The 15,405-nt window shown below is 45.6% G+C and overlaps 1 protein-coding gene across 2 annotated transcripts; it reads right to left on the reverse strand.

The window, feature by feature from the left end:
• Positions 1-1,638: 1,638 nt before the first annotated feature.
• On the reverse strand, positions 1,639-14,889 carry LOC121357140. Of its 2 annotated transcripts, none has more exons than XM_041474191.1 (4): positions 14,467-14,889; positions 5,596-5,739; positions 4,440-4,543; positions 1,639-3,678 (listed from the first exon to the last, which is right to left on the reverse strand). In XM_041474191.1, exons 1-3 carry the CDS (start codon positions 14,858-14,860, stop codon positions 4,443-4,445), a joined length of 639 nt encoding a protein of 212 aa, XP_041330125.1. In that variant the 5' UTR covers positions 14,861-14,889; the 3' UTR covers positions 1,639-3,678; positions 4,440-4,442. The 2 variants fall into 2 exon arrangements, with proteins under 2 accessions (XP_041330125.1, XP_041330124.1); XM_041474190.1 differs by having other exon boundaries at positions 1,639-3,682.
• Between the last annotated feature and the right edge of the window lie 516 nt (positions 14,890-15,405).

The following is a 15,405-nucleotide window of genomic DNA, read 5'->3' on the forward strand; positions in this document are numbered from 1 at the left end:
TTTAAGGTCTTGGTCAGTGTTGGAGCTCTGTCCTGCTGACCCTAGGCAAGAGAGGGTTGTTACTCAGTGTCTCCTTGGAAGCACACAGAACTTACCAGTGGGAATGGTATTTCAGGCTCTGCCTTGGGCACAGCTGACCTGTGACACAGTGCAGTGCAAAGTGCATCCAAGTGGCACAATGGAAACTTGTCCGTTGCTCCTTACTAAAAAAAATATTTTAAAGGCCAAAATCACTCACCTACCCATATAGACATGGCTGCTTGCAGTTGTGGTTTTTCATGATTCTCAGAGCTAATACAACAGCATTTCACATAGTTATTTTTTGGTTGTGACTTTTTTTTATTCATCCCTAGGGAATGCCAAAATAAATTAGACACATTTTAGCAAACTAATCCTGTGACTTCATGTTTCGGAGTTCCTGTGCTGTGGGACATGGAATCCAGGCTCTCTGGACAGATGCTGCCTGTGGCAGTCACTGTTTCAGTGCTGTGTTTGCTCACAGATGAGCAGCTATAAATGGGACAAGTTCCCTCTCGTGAGGTTGTGGGGAAGGCATTGGGATGGAGGAGTGCCCCCCTTGCAGCTTGGCAGTGGGAAAGCTGTTCCTCAGGGAAATCTGCTGCTTGTAGAGATTATTTTCCCCCCTGCCTTGCACTTGTCAGTTTGGAGATTGTCTCAGCTTATTTCAAAGTCAGTTTTAAGCCTTTTAAATGAGCTTTATACTGATACACCAACAGGGTGTTTATATATGCTTTTGGCACTATCTGCCTATTTAGAGATGAAAGCAAAAGTTAACACAAACTTTCTCTCTCTCTGTCTAAAATCAAGTAAAGGATTGCAAGGAAGGCCTGTGGCTCCTTACAGCACGTGCTGTGTCCTGTGGCTTGACACCAGTAACATCCCATAATTGACTTGGTACGAATTGCAAATGCAGCTTCTCCAGGGTAAAACTCGGCAAAGCCTGTGTGGCACACCAGGCTCACTGCAGTGACCTCCGTGGGCCCGGTGCTGTCCCAGCCCGGCACCAGCTCTGCCTCACCCTGCTCTGCCTCTCTGCTCTCCTGTCTTTTGCATCTCTTCAGCACCTCACTGATGAACTGTCAAGTCAGGGGCTGCCGCTGAGTTATTCCTGCAAGGGAGCACTGTGACAAGCACAGGATCCAGGTGTGTGTGATCTGCAAAGCCTTGGAAGTGCTGGGCTGTCTCCAGTGCAGGTGGGAAGCACGTGTGGCTCCACCTGCAAGTCTGGTGCAAGCAGAGCCTTGGGGCACCCATGAGATTGTCCTGCTCCGACTGAGCAAGTCCCACCTGTCCTGAGACCTGTCACACCCACACGGTGTGTCTGGAGCAGCCAGCGCAGCCAGGACACACTGTGGCAGGGTCACTTGGGCGTGGCTGAGTTTTACACACAGCAAATCCCACTCCTGCCTTCTTTTTGTTGTTGCAGAAGTGAGTAGTAGAGATTCAGGTGATACTAACCATGGCTGAAGAGTGTTGAGCTAATTATAGAGACACTTGAGCAGGGGAAGCATGTCAGAGGGTTCTGTATATGTTTATATTGATTAAACTGTTAACAAGAATAGCAAATCCCATTACACTAATTATGAAGGGAAATTTCTCACCTCAGGCTGTCTGAAACACCTCCCAGTATCAGTGAGGAGGGGTGTACTATCTGCTCTGGCTTCAGTGGAGCTGTTTCTGTGTCTGACCCCTGCTCAGGAGAGGAAAGTCAGGAGAAAAGTGTCCCCAAAAATAGAGAGAGAGTGCTACTAAGGGAGTAACACTGCTGCAGAGGATTTAATCCAAGGGGATGCTCTCTTAGTATCTTTTGACAGGCATGCAGACATCTATAAAGGAATAATACTGGTTTGTAGATTACTTATTAACATAATTTAAAGTGGTAAAAGGATGTGTTCGTGTAACCAGCTTCCCTCTGGTTCTCTATCCCCACTAACATTTAGATTCTGTTGGGAAATAATTTTACAGTGTTGCCCAGGAAAATCTGTTCTATTTGAAGTCCAATTCTGCGCTTTCTTAAAAAGGTTCAAAAAATGGAAGAATTGCAGTTGAGATTGAGGTGAAAGGACAGGTCTTGGGTGATCCATTGTTTCTGTTCTGAGTTTCAGGACATGAGATTTGGTGCTAAAGCTGTTTTTCTTTTAGCAGACTTTTATAGCCCAATTACATTTTTATTAAATGGATCGAAGTGATCTATTGAAAAACATGTTGGAATTGTTGGGTTTTTTTTCTGAAAGCATTTATTAAGACTTGGAATACTTTCAGGATTTTCTGAATCTCTAATTTTAATGGCTGTATGCTTGGGGAGATGTGTCTAAAAAGATACAGAATGTTGCCAGAATCTTTTGGCCAGGTTTGTAGGCTTGAAAAGCCAGTTGCTTTCATGTGTTACATGTTAGTGATGAAACACTCAACACTACTTAAGGAATTCAGATCCCTCCTTGCCACTCACATTAAAAGCATCTGGGCATTCAGATCCCTTAGTCAGTGTCAGCAGTCTATAACTTCGGTGTTAGTTTGGTATCACTAATTTGTGTTAAACATACTTAGAAGTGCAGTTATATTATAATTTATCTCATGGTGATATTGCCTCACAGTGATAATTTTATGCTTGCACACAGTAGTTCCCTGTATCCCAGGGAACTGGAAAGGACTGGAAAGCTTTATAAACAGATGTAGGCCATTCCCACCCAAGTCCTCGGGCCAGCAAAACTTCCACTGAGGTCTTCAGGAGCTTTGCTCACATAATGTCTGTAATTTCAGACCATGAGTACGGCAGTGTGCACAAGCAGGCAGCATCCTTTGCTTGAAGGTCACTTTGGGAGAGAAGCAGTAGCCATGCAGCAGCCCACACATGTCCCCTGCTGTATTTTGGAGGAGAAAATAATGGTTATCAGCTGAAATTGCACAGGGCTATGTGCACAGAATGGGATTTTGCACTAAGGGAGTTGGCAACACCGGCTCAGAGGGGGGTTCTGACTAAAGGAAACATTTCCTGGGATGTTCTGCAGAATATGTGGGTTTGGCATTATTCATGTAACTGGTTATTTGCCAAATGTGTAAAGACTAAAACCTCAAGCTTTTAATTCAGAAATTTTCTGCTTTAGCATGTTCTCTCTCAGTGCTTTGATGTTACAGAATTAAAATCTTTGTTTTCAGTATGATTTGATATTAAGCTGGTTAAATGTCTTACAGGAGCTGTTTTGAAAGCTTTCCTTTGCCTCCCTGGATCCGGCTCCCTGGGAGAGTGACATCTCTTATCATCAGTCAGGCAGTTCTGAGTTGTGGCTTTAGATAATGAAAACCAAGCCCTAGCATTTGGCTTCCCAGCAGAGTTCTTCCTTTATTTCCTTTCACCTCAGATGTTTTCTCCTCTGTGCATATCCCAGTGCACACAGTACAGCATTGTAATGAACAACCCAAAATTTCAGCGTCTTGGGGTTTTCTTCCTTACAGATTAGACTTGCAAGGGAGTTGCAGACCTGTGTCGTGGTTCTGAAGATGTATTCTGTCTTCATCCACATTTTTTGTTGTCTTGCAATTGAAATCACTGCTCATAATCCCCTTCTGCCAGGAGTTTGTCACTTCTGATCCCAGCTATGCTCCTTTTTCCATTGTGGTGTGACAGTGCCCATGTGTAGTGCTCCGTGGGTTTCCTTGCTGGCTGAAAGACAGCAGGAGAGTTTTAGCTCTTTGGTGCTGTTTGCTCATTTCCCCGAGGGGCTACTGAGAACCAGACACCTGCAGTAGTGCTAGATGGAGAGCCAGGGACCCTCTCCGCTCTAGCAAGAAAAGATTATACTGCCCATGGGGACACTGGCAGGTAATATCAAGAACTGTCTGGCTTTTTATTTTCTGGTTTTAATTTTTTTCCTGTTTTCTCTCCTGTCCTAAAGCCTGGACCAGGGAATCCTAGAGTGCTCTGGGTTCCTCCTTTCAAGCAGGGAACACCATTTCAATTACTCTTCCAGCCATGTGCTGGATTAAACGGAATTCAAGGCCCTTCAGAGCCCGCAGCAGTGAGAATACAGGAGCTGGGGAGAAATGGTCCAGCAGTGAACAGACGCAGCATATTTTGGGGATTGTCCTTTAAGGGTGACTATTGTGCATCTTAAACTCCAGAGACATGCTGGAGAGCAGTTAATGCTCTGCCTCGGTGTTGGAGGCTGAGCTGGCTGGTCCTGTGTTTGCTGCTGATGTGATGTGCTGCTGTGCCCCAGCTGGACTCCTCAGGGCCGCGCTGGTGCAGAAAGGCAGCGTCCTTGGGGTGCCACTGTGCTGCAGGAGCCTGCTCCTGGGCTGTTCTCCCAGCCCTCTCCCCACCACCTGCGACCCCTTCCCTGCCCCAGCAGAGGTGAAGGCCGTGCAGGAGGTGCTGGTTACCTCTGGCAGGTGACTCAGCTGTGAGGGTGCTGCCTCACCTGTCAGTTTTTGGACTTCAGGAGAGGCACGAGCAGCTGTGGGCTTCTCTTCAGGAGAGTCAGGACACAGGTCAGCGGGTGAAAGAGGATTGAGATGCAGAGAGCTGCAAATAGAAAAATGGCACTGGTTCAACTACTAACTCAATAGTAAAAGAAACATTAATGCATCAAAAAAGAAAACAAAAAAGCTTTTTTGGTACAGCCCCCAAGGACTTTGGATTCCCAGAGTGACCACCCTGGAGGTACTTGGGTATTTCTTGATCGTTTGCCTCATTTTTCTGGGACATATCTAATACTTACCACTTGGGAAAGGAGGAGATGCCTACTTTCTCCTGCTATTTCATGAAGAAGTATTTAGCTGCCTGGTCTTACAATTTTATTTTTGTTACTGCTCTTTTACTAAGTGCATTGGGACACCACAGCCAGAGCCATCCCTCCCCCCTGGGGCCAGAACCTGCCTGTGTTGTGGAGGCTCATACAAGCCCAGAGAACACCTTCCAATGGTGGCAGTCTCAGAGAGGAGGTTTCACACACAGCTAAAATTAAATACTATTGCTTGTAGTTTATAACTGCATAATTAACTACAAATGAATGTGACATGTAAGTAAATAAAGTCATGCTTTAATTAGAGGGTTATTTCTAATCAGGAAGTCTTCCTTCCTACAAACAACTGACAACACAGCTCTTCCAAGTGGATGCTAAAGCAGCAGTATTTTCCACAGGGAGAGCAAACCAGGAGGAGAATTTCTGCCATCTGATAAAGGCCTAGTGCTGCCAGTTACTGAATTGCATTTGCTGATGTGAACCATGGGTTTTATTTGCTGTGTCAGGAGGAGGGAACTCTGCTGGTCCCTGGGACAGTGGGAGCTTTGCAGAGCTGATTTTGGACATGTTGGCCCTGTCCTATCCAGGCAGTCTTGTTTAAAAGTCCAGTCTGAGAGAGCAACACTTTTCCAGAATATTAGCTAAAACCTTTAAACCCACATTTTAAGCTGTCTGTGACCAGCCCTGGTGAGAAGTGGCCAAAAACAAGGGCTTCGCTTTCGAAATTTTGGAAGGAATATTAAGAAAAAAGCCCTGTATTGGCTGCAAGGTTATAAAGACATTTTCCCCTCATGCAGACATTGCCAGTGAAATGCAGTATGTTCAGCTGTACCTGTGTGCAGTAAGCAGTTCCTGCGTGGAGCCTTGAAAGCCTTCTTCCCCTCACAGGAGGGCTTTGTCTCAGGTGCCCCGCGTGTGTCCGCAGCCCCTTCATCCCAGATCAGGATGGACGGGTTCCTCATCTTCCCGTACATGCCTGCCAAACCAAACCAAACCAACAGGCTGGGAGCTCAGCCAGCTCACCCAGGTCATTTCTGAGCTGCGTGGGGATGTTTCTCCAAAGACACAGCAGCTACAGATGAAATCTTGCCACTTGCAACTCATTCTAATGAAAAACCTGAGCTAACGAGCTCAGTAGCGGCGGTCCATGCTGGCAAGGAGGGGGCCATAGTGCGCCAGACTCCCAGCGTTAGGGACAGAGCTGGTTCAAAGGTAGCTATTCCTCCCTTTAGTGTCCACTAAAATGTGTTATTACATATTCTCTTGGAATTTCAAATCTTTATTTTTTTATCAGTTCCCTGAAGTTATTTTTGCAAAAGCTTTGGAAGTGTTTCCATCAGTTATACAAAGAGGCTATCCAGAATGAACAAGAGAAAAGCTGTGTTCTGTGAACGACCTAATGCACTTCAGAAAGTTCAGCAGCTCACTGGGAAGTCAGATTATTTGCAGAAGGTCAAAATAATTTTATGATCAGACAAATGTTAGCAAATTGCTTTTCTTAGAAGCAAAGCAAGTGAAGTATTTTCCAAGAAATATGCTAGAGGAAAAATCAAATTACACTTATTAGAAACAATCACTGAATGAGCCTGTTCTCTTTAAGGCACTTATTCCCTTTGTAATGCCAAGCCATTACATCCAAATAGCACATGGCGGCATATTCAAGTACAAAAGTTTTTTACTCTGTAGAAAAAAATGAATCAGAACTGGGGCATTTCTGTCTGTGCTGTAGTGAGTAATCTTTGAGAGGGGATTTTTTTCTGTTTGCTTGTGTAACTTCAAAATAGGGTGCCAAGGGGCTCTGACCCATGCAGAATGCAGTGTCTGCCTAGGAGCCATTTTCTTTAAAACCTGGTGGCTGCTCCAGGTTCTCTTCAGACAGTGCATCCATGGCAGAGGGGGAAGGCTGGGTGCTGTTGGAGGAGACAGTGGTTTCCTGCTTGAGGAAAGAAGTGCCCTGCCTGGCCTTGGTGAGAGAAGGAAAACACCTCCCTGGTGTTCTAGCAAGAGCCCAAGGAAAGCTCCAGGTGATTTTTCCTGGCCAAGAGTTGTCCTTCTCAGCAAGCAGAGCGGGGAGCCCTTGTCTCCTGTCACCTGCTGCCGTGCCCGAGTGGCAGAGTCAGTGCATCGACCTGTTTTGCATCAGTGTCCACATGACTGACGCAGACAGGCGTGATCTGTGCCCCGGAGCTTGTGCCATGAATAAAAATCTGCTGCAGAGGTCTAAGGAGAGGGAAGCAGAGAGCAAATGGATGATGGGAGCATTCCTCCTGTCACCTCTGTTGCTGGCATCCAAACATCTGGGGACTTGGCTCCTCTTGGATTATTGTAGACTTTTTTTTTTTTAGGTTGTAATTTATTCTCATATTTCTGCCTGTATTTTTATTTTCTGGACTTTATATAAATAACACTGGAGTCTGCTGTTCTTGAATGGATGGATAAGAAGGACCTGGTCCCTCCCTTTGCAGTTTGATACCTGGTAAATTAGTTCATGTTGTGTGTATGGTTATGGGAAATGCTCGGGAATTTTCCATCAGTGTGTTTATTCGTTAGAAAATGTGCCCTCCATAATTTAAAACAGGATAGAAATTCAAATCTCTGATGAGGACTAGAAGTCTTGGGTAGCAACAAAAGAGAGAAAATGCATTTTTAGTATATTTAATATGAAACCACAGAGGTGGCCAAAGGGAAACAAAGGAAGGCAAGTGACCTGAAAGGAGTTTTAGCTTTAGATTGGTGACATCTCAGTTAATTTAATAATGGCCACTTAAAATGGGATTGGGGAAAACAGGATTGTAATGAAGGACAGGCACCTGGACTCTTACAGGAAAAGAGCAGTTCAAATCCAGAACAGGATTAGAAGAATCAAAAACTTTCTGGGCTACTATATTTTGGCGCTGCTCTGAGATTTAAATGAGCTTCTATGGTGTTTAAGTTTCTACCTCAAGGACCAGGCAGGATGGAATTTAAATGCCAACACTGAGATCTAGAGGGAAGAGAAGCAGCCAGGTGTTGTGCCAGGCAGACACATACAGGTGTAAATGTCTGGATTAACTGCTGGGAATGGTTCTCTGGTGAGAAATGTTTTTATGGGAGGTAATATGAATACTGTTCATTATTGAAAAGAATTCTTTGTTGTGCCTCAGTCTGTTGGTTTAAAGAGTTACTCACATCCAGTCAGGGGTCAGAAACGAATGCTGCCTGGCAGGGTAATTTCTTATCAGACAGCTCCTAGATTTCAAGTTATTTGACCAAACCAAAGGAGTGAATACTTAAGAATAAATGTAGTTCTAGAGACCAGGAAAAAGCACCTATGAACAGAAGGGAGGTACTCCTTTTTATATATATATATATATTTTATTTTTTTTTGATGACATAGTCAGAACAAATTATTTGACTAATGATAATGAAGCATCAGCTCTAAAATGTTTTCACCACATGCATTTATAATTCAATAATGTGAAAAACAGGTTGATTTTTAACTCTGGTGCAGATGGTTGCCTGGCCTAAACTATGCTGGTTTTTTGAGGTCAGTATTACTAAGTCAGGCTACCAAGGGGTGAAATTCAGCTCTGTGCTGGGATTTTTAAGAGCTGTAGTGCCACAGGCTGTACCTGGCAGACTTTTCCCCTCAGGACCTCCCCAGGGAAGCAGAGGAACCGTGCAGTGCCAAGGCAAAGCTCCAGGGCTGAGCTGACCAGAGACCTGGCCAAGTGCTCTGTCCTGCTGCAAGGAGAGCTCCACACAAGTTTGCTCTTGTCCCCCTTTTCTACTGAAAATGCTGCACAACCCTTCTGTGTTACCTTGGAGTTTGCAGCATAAGTGTTGGGAAAACAGTCTGCTAAGTGGGAACTGCGAAAAGAGTAGATTTAAAGTAAATACTCTACTCAGATGTTGTGTAAGCACTAAGATAATTTATTTGTATCAGGGAAGTATTTAATTATCATATACAGAAGTGTTCAATTTTATGCATATTCAGTTTTACCACATAATTCAAATTAAGTCTCTAAGCATATGTGTTAGAACTGTTCAGCAGGTTTGTCTCCAAACACTGTAATATGGGAAAGCAGAGCTGCAGAAATATTTTCCCTCACTTGATTTTCTTTCCCTGTTAAAACTGACTTCTAGAAAACTTTTCTGAAGGTAAGAGGTAGAGTAAAAGCATCCAGGTGCACACACACACTTTGACAAACTGCATTATTTGGAAAAGACACAGATCTGTAGAACTCTTTGGGCTTCAATCCTGATAGTTTTCAAAAATATTCTCTGGTCAGAAGCTGCCCAGCTCTGGTTAGTGTAAGACGACATCTCTAGACTGCAAAGCTAAGCTCTTGTCTGGGAAGTTCTTCAATTAGTGTAAAGGTTAAGTTACCTGTGATTATTTCCAATGGCTTCCAGAATCAGAGATTAGTTTAGCATCATGCGTAAGTGATAAATAAATAGCTTCCCAGATACTTTTGGGTTTATTTTACTTTGCAGGATCTCCAATCCTGCCACTGCAGTTGCTTGAAAAGGAGTTGATGACTTGTTTAAAGAATGACATATCATAAATATAGAATTTTTTTTTGGCAATCTCTAAAAATACCTTTCAGTCTTGTGTGGTTTAATGATTGATGCAGCTTGGAAATCAACTCTAGGGGTTTTTGTAAGATAAACTTATGGTTTAAGACTAAAATTAAATGAGCTAAGTGGGGGTAGTGTGAAGAGGGTACTGTTTTAGGATGGTAAAAATGGCTTCTGGCAGAATTTAGGAGCCAGTATAACATAAGTATGCAACTGCTTGGGCTTTGTTTGGTTTCTTTTTGAGAAATTATTCACTTCAGTTCCTGCCTGCAAGCAGAAGATTTGGAGGAAAGATAAAAAATGCCTTGGCAGTGGCTCTTTCACCTCCTTCTCTTTCCATATTGTACTCGTGGCTGGTGTTAGTGGTGAGCATGGCAGTGTGTTCTGAATGCACTCAAATAAATTACCCTCTTTTTACCGTAGGGCAGACCAACAGGCACCTTTAATTATTGCTTAAAGGTCTTGGTTTGCAGGCCATGGTCCTCCGGACACCAACCAGCAAAAAACCAAAGCTTTGGGATGGAGGTTTGGAACCCAAGTGGGCTCTGCCCACTGGCAGCGAGTGAGGGATGGGGATGGAGGAGAAGTGTTGCTGCAGCTTTTCTCGCTTGTGCAACACTTTAATCAGGAGGTTCTGTGTGCATGGCCCGCGTGCTCGGTGCTCGGCAGAGAACCTGTCTGTTGAAACAGGAGAATTACAAAACCACTTCAAGGAAGTGAGAATTGGCCTCCCATAAAATACCCAGAGTTACGGGATGCAGGGCTTCCTTTGGAAAAAAAAAAAGACACCTTGACTCTAGATGATGCACAGATTCCTATTTTTAAAAGGATGCTTTGACTGGGGAGCTCCCCTTCATCTTAAAATAAATGACTCCTCCCAGCCTATAGTTTCAGAATGAGATCTATTTTCTCTCTCTGGGTTGTTTCACAGCCCTGATGCTGCTTTATCAAAGTGCTTCTCTCATTTTGATAAATCCTCAAGAGACAGGAAGGCAATATAATTGCAAGCCAGTTTTTCAAAAACTTCTGGATAACCCCCATTAAAGGCACAAAAGCATAGCTGCAAAAATTACTCATTTCACTCCTAAGTCCAAACGTGATCATTTACAGCTTGGAAAATGGGCTGACTTATCCAAGGTGGCCTGCAGTTGTTGTAGCTGAGTGAAGTTAAATAATGCAGTACTCTTTAAAATTGCATGAGTGTATGATTTTGTTTGCTTTATTCATTCCTACTCCCTTGTAGTTTATTGCAGTCAATGATTATTGCATCTGTTCAATCCATCTCTGCAGCTGTGGGAACGGCTGCTCGTGCCACGCACTAAGCTAGACTGTTCCAAAAGAAAGCTGAGCTTTCTCTCTGCTCTGAGTGTAGGAATGGCTGGATGGCCTTGCCTTTATCCTAAGGGAAGCACAGCATGGACAGTGAGTAAGGGCTACCTTCTAATAAAATAACCTGGTCAACCACGCTGGCATCCTTCGCAAGCAGAAGAGTTTCTCAGTGTGTCCACCACACAAGGCAGCAGTTCCAGTGTCTCTGTCTCCTGTTCAGGCTCACTTCCTTTCTGGATCTGTGTCCCAAGAGAGCCTTCCTGAACCAAACTGTGGCAAAATGAAGTCTGGGAATGCTGAAGGAGAGGTGCAAGGCAAGGGGAAGTACCAGGAGAGCATCGACCGCTGCTAGCTGCTGCACAGCAGAACTGCAAAAGCAGCCTGACCTTTGGGACAGGTGGAGACTGGGCAGCCCAGTGCTGTGGGCAGCTCTGCCAGCATCTCCTTGAGCAGGCTCTGCAGCTGCTGACACCCTCCTCGGCCAGGATCGGTGTGCCAGTCCCTGCCCAGGCTGCTCACAGAGATTGCATCAGCGTCCCACGGTGCACGGAAGAAAGTAATGAGCTGCATTAACACCGCTTAACACACCTATTTAAACTGATCCAATGATAAGGTGATCTGCACTCACTTAGGGAGAGGTCATGAGAGCGGCTTTGCCAACAGCAACGTGGAGATGAGGACAGATGGCCAAGGGTGACAGGCCAGTATCTCCCACTGGGCCGGCTGTCTGCACAGGCAGCTCTTTCTTTCCAGGCCCTTCGGAGCCTGCAGAGCAAGGCTTGGAACAGGCATTTGCTACTGGTCTGAAAAATCATGGTGCAGCATGGTGTTGAGGGAGTGTTTCAGACACGGGTCCTAACATTATTCAGGAATTAATGTTATTCATTTGCATCAGTTATTTCTCTGCTTGTGTAGAAGTTATTGTCCTTCCTGTTTGAGAGACTGGGACAGAGGGAAGGTGGTAAGTACCAAAGAATCCAGCAGTTGTCAAGTCTTATCTGAGATTCAGGTACAAGACAGTACCTCCTGACCCAGTGAAAACCAACAGCTCTTGCAAGCAGCTTCAGCATAGCAGAGATGTGAACCAACCGAGGAAGACTGTCCAGCATGAGGCATTGCTCACGTCAAGGATCATCTCTCCTGCGGGAACCTGGAATTACAGAGGATGCCTCATCCCTGGAAGTGTTCAGGGCCAGGCTGGATGGGGCTTTGAGCAGCCAGGTCTAGTGGAAGGCATCCCTGCCCATTGGGGTTGGCCCTAGATGGCCTTTGAGGCCCCTCCCAACCCAGCCCCTGTGTGATGCTGTGGCACAGGGCTTTGCCTAGCCCTGTGACTGCCGTGTGTGATCAGGTGAGCCCTGAGGAGCTGTGACAGCAGAGGCTCCAGCAGCTAACAGGCGAGCACTCTGCTCGTCTGACCTCTCTTTGAGTCAGGTCAGGGTGCTCTCTGTTGGGTCTTGCCCATCTCTACATTTTTCCTCCTTGCCCTACCCCACCCTCCCTGCAGTCAGTCCTGAAATTCGTGAGGCAATTGCCAGCATTTCCAGGCAGCCTGCCCAAAGAGCAGCACGGCGCAGCCGTTTCTCAAGCAGCACAGCACACAGGACTCGGACACGATGCCAAGGGCTCTTGCAATATCTGATAGTACAAGCTCAGCTACTGGAGGTGAGCAATAAAACTCCTCTCATCTTTTTCCCTCCGTCTCTTTGACCTCTTAGTCACAGAGAAAGTATGAATATCTGATCTGAAGGCACCAAAGGCTAAAAGCCAGAAGAACCAAACGCTTTTTATGAACCAAGTTAAGCTATCACACAGCAAAGGAAGAGTTTGGAAGGGGGCTGGCTTGCATTTCTCTGTGTCTTTGTTACATTCTCCTTAGGCCTGGTGGCATCTTATTAACTTGTACAGTCATTGCAAAACAAAGGTGCTAGCCTTCCTGAAAATTTGGGTTGCTGGGCCTGTACTAGAATGAAAACTAGATTATCTTAGCTGTCATAAGTATTTTAATTCTAGAAGGAGCCATGACTGGGGGATTCTGTCTTCACTGTGTTCCCTTGAAAGGCATTTACGATGAACTTCAAAATATTTGATTATATAGAATAAGTATATTTTAATTTACAATAGCAAAGATACAATGGTAAAAATGTCCTACAGAGACAAGTAATTTAAAAAAAAATACCAAAACCCAAAAAAACTAACAAAGGTTCCTTTCTTTAGAAGCTAAAAATTACGTACACAAAGTGCATAAGAGAAGTTTTTAAATGGTGAAGGTTGTTCTGGGGGTTCTGAGAGCAGTGGTTCTGCCCTACAGCACTAAGTCTTCTCCTGCCCTTGTCCAGACCCTGCTGACCAAACTGCATGTGGGGACCCACTCATATAGGCTTTTGATTTGGTTTAAATTCTTTCATTATTAGTCAGTTGGTGGTGAGTGTTCATGCTCACCTAACCCATGCCAAAAATATCACAGTAAATTTTGCAGAATGAGTATCATCACTCACTTGAAACTGTTAACAAAGAAACCCAAGAAAACAGTGATGTTTTCTTTCTCTTGTTTTTCTTTTTTCTCCCCTCCCAGCTTACTGCTTTGATCTGCCCATGCGATTGGGTCAGCTCTTGGGAAATACATTTCAACATCCACATCTGTGATGTGAATATTATGCAGGAGTTCCTAAATGTAAAACCTCACGGATCCTACGACAGATCACCCTGTCAAAACCACATGACACCTGCAAAAGCCTTTAACTAGCAGGGGGACCAAACTAGTCAAGAGCAAAAAAGACAGGTATCGCTGTGCTGGAGCCTCATTTAATTAGAACAGCACAGGCCCGCAGAAATTACCAGCTCCCACAGATCATTACTGGTTAAGAAAGTCTCTGTTCATTTCCAGACCAGGATAATGCTGATACTCAGCTTGGGGAGCTCTTAGGCCTTGTCCACACAAGAAGGTTTTACAGAGTATAGAGAAGGAGAGAGCCTTTCAGCTCAGAGGGTCCTTAGGTAGGTTCACAGAGGAGGAGAGGGGTTGGCCTCTTCTCTTGTAGCCCCATGGCCCTGAGAGCAATGAGGATACAGCCCTGATGGCTGAGGCCGAGTTCTCTGTCTCTTCCAAGAGGTGTAAAGTGATGGCTGTGGGGACAGGGACTGCTGGATCCCAGGGGTGCCTCAGCAGGGCATGAGCCAGTCATCCCACTGGCACCTTCAGCTGGGAAGGGCCGGGCAGATTCCCCTGCAGGGCCTGCAGCCATCCCCTCAGCAGGACACTGTCCCAGACGGGCTCTGCAGGCTGCCTTCGCTCCTGTATTCCCACAGAAACGATGGCAGCCTGGGGACACTGTCCCAGCCTGCCACACAGAGCTCTGACCTGACTCTTAGGAATCCCACAGCCGCCAAGAAGTCAAGAGGGAGCTCAGTTGGGTTCCTCTTTAATCCAGAAGAGGTTAAAATTCAGACACGTTCCTTCACCTCAGGTCACTGTCTGGGCTTTGCTCCCCATTGTTCATTTCTGTGTTTTCTTCTCAGAGCAAGTCCAGCCCTCTGTGCCTTGATAGGACCTTCTCCCCCTCCTTCCTTGGCCTACCTTGCCTTCCTTCAAGGACTGAGGTCTGCTGGGGCCTTTCACAGCCACCAAAGCAGGCTCTTTCCCCTGGAAAAAGCAAAATTTTTGTTTTGCACAACAAAATGCATTGCAGTTAGAGTGTTATTACCATTTGCTAAAGCATTCCTGCCTTCCTCATTTGCTGAACTACGATCTCACAATCTTGTGCATTTTAATTTCTACAGCAGGCACAATCCACAAGTTTGCCCTAAAAGTTACCTTTCAGGGATAAGTGGCTTTCTATGAAGGTTTTCACTGTCTTCTGATACTCATCTTCAGTCAGGTGGAGCTGGGCTACCTCCTTGTTCGATGAGCACTCTTCTGTCACTGTCCTCTCCTCTTGAGCAGACCACTGTGCAGCAGAGACCCCGAAACCCGCTTTGTCCAGGTTCCTTGCAAACATCCTCCCAATGGAGCTGTTGGACACAAGAATTACAATTGCTCTCCCTTTCACATCAGCGTTCCTCTCCGCGGTGCCAAAGGAGAAGGCGATAACGCAGCAGGTCAGAAACGCGATGGAAACGCAGGCGAAGGCATAAAAGAGGCAGGAGAGGGTCATGGCGAGCACCAAGTCTGTGGCCAGCAGGAAGAAATACTGCAAGAGGAAAATCATTGTTGGGAGGATTAGCTGCTGCCTGCTCGCTCTGCAGCCAGCCCAGGAATCTGCCAGGAGTCACTGCACGCACCACCACGCTGTTATAAAGCCAGGAGCCTTGCGAAATGTGCGGAGGCAAGGCTCAGCCCGTGGGGAGGATGAATCATTTTCTAGGACAGGGCAACAATGGGGATTTCAAGCCACGTACGCTCCCAGGCAAAAGCAGTGCTCTGTTTGTCTTGGCTTTGCCGTGCACTTGGATGCTCTGCTGGGCTGAAATGTAAGGATTTTTTTTAAGGCAGTTTCATCATGTGTCGTCTTGGGGGCCAGTGATGTATATAGGTTATTTGGAAGCAGACAGTTTTAAGGGATTTCTTCAAGGAGTGTGTGTGTAGTGCTGGGAAACCATGAAGTTAAAATAATCCCCCATATCCGCTCAGCACTCTGAGGCTCTTAAATTTGCCACTCTCCTGCTGCTGTAACGCAGGTGGTTTTGGTGAGTCTGGGCAGGGATCCAGACAGGCACAGGAGTGGGAGCCCTGCCCTGTGTAAGCAGCTCCTGC

This window comes from Pyrgilauda ruficollis, unplaced genomic scaffold (genome assembly GCF_017590135.1).
Source record: "Pyrgilauda ruficollis isolate IOZ18807 unplaced genomic scaffold, ASM1759013v1 scaffold31, whole genome shotgun sequence".
NCBI lineage: Eukaryota > Metazoa > Chordata > Aves > Passeriformes > Passeridae > Pyrgilauda > Pyrgilauda ruficollis.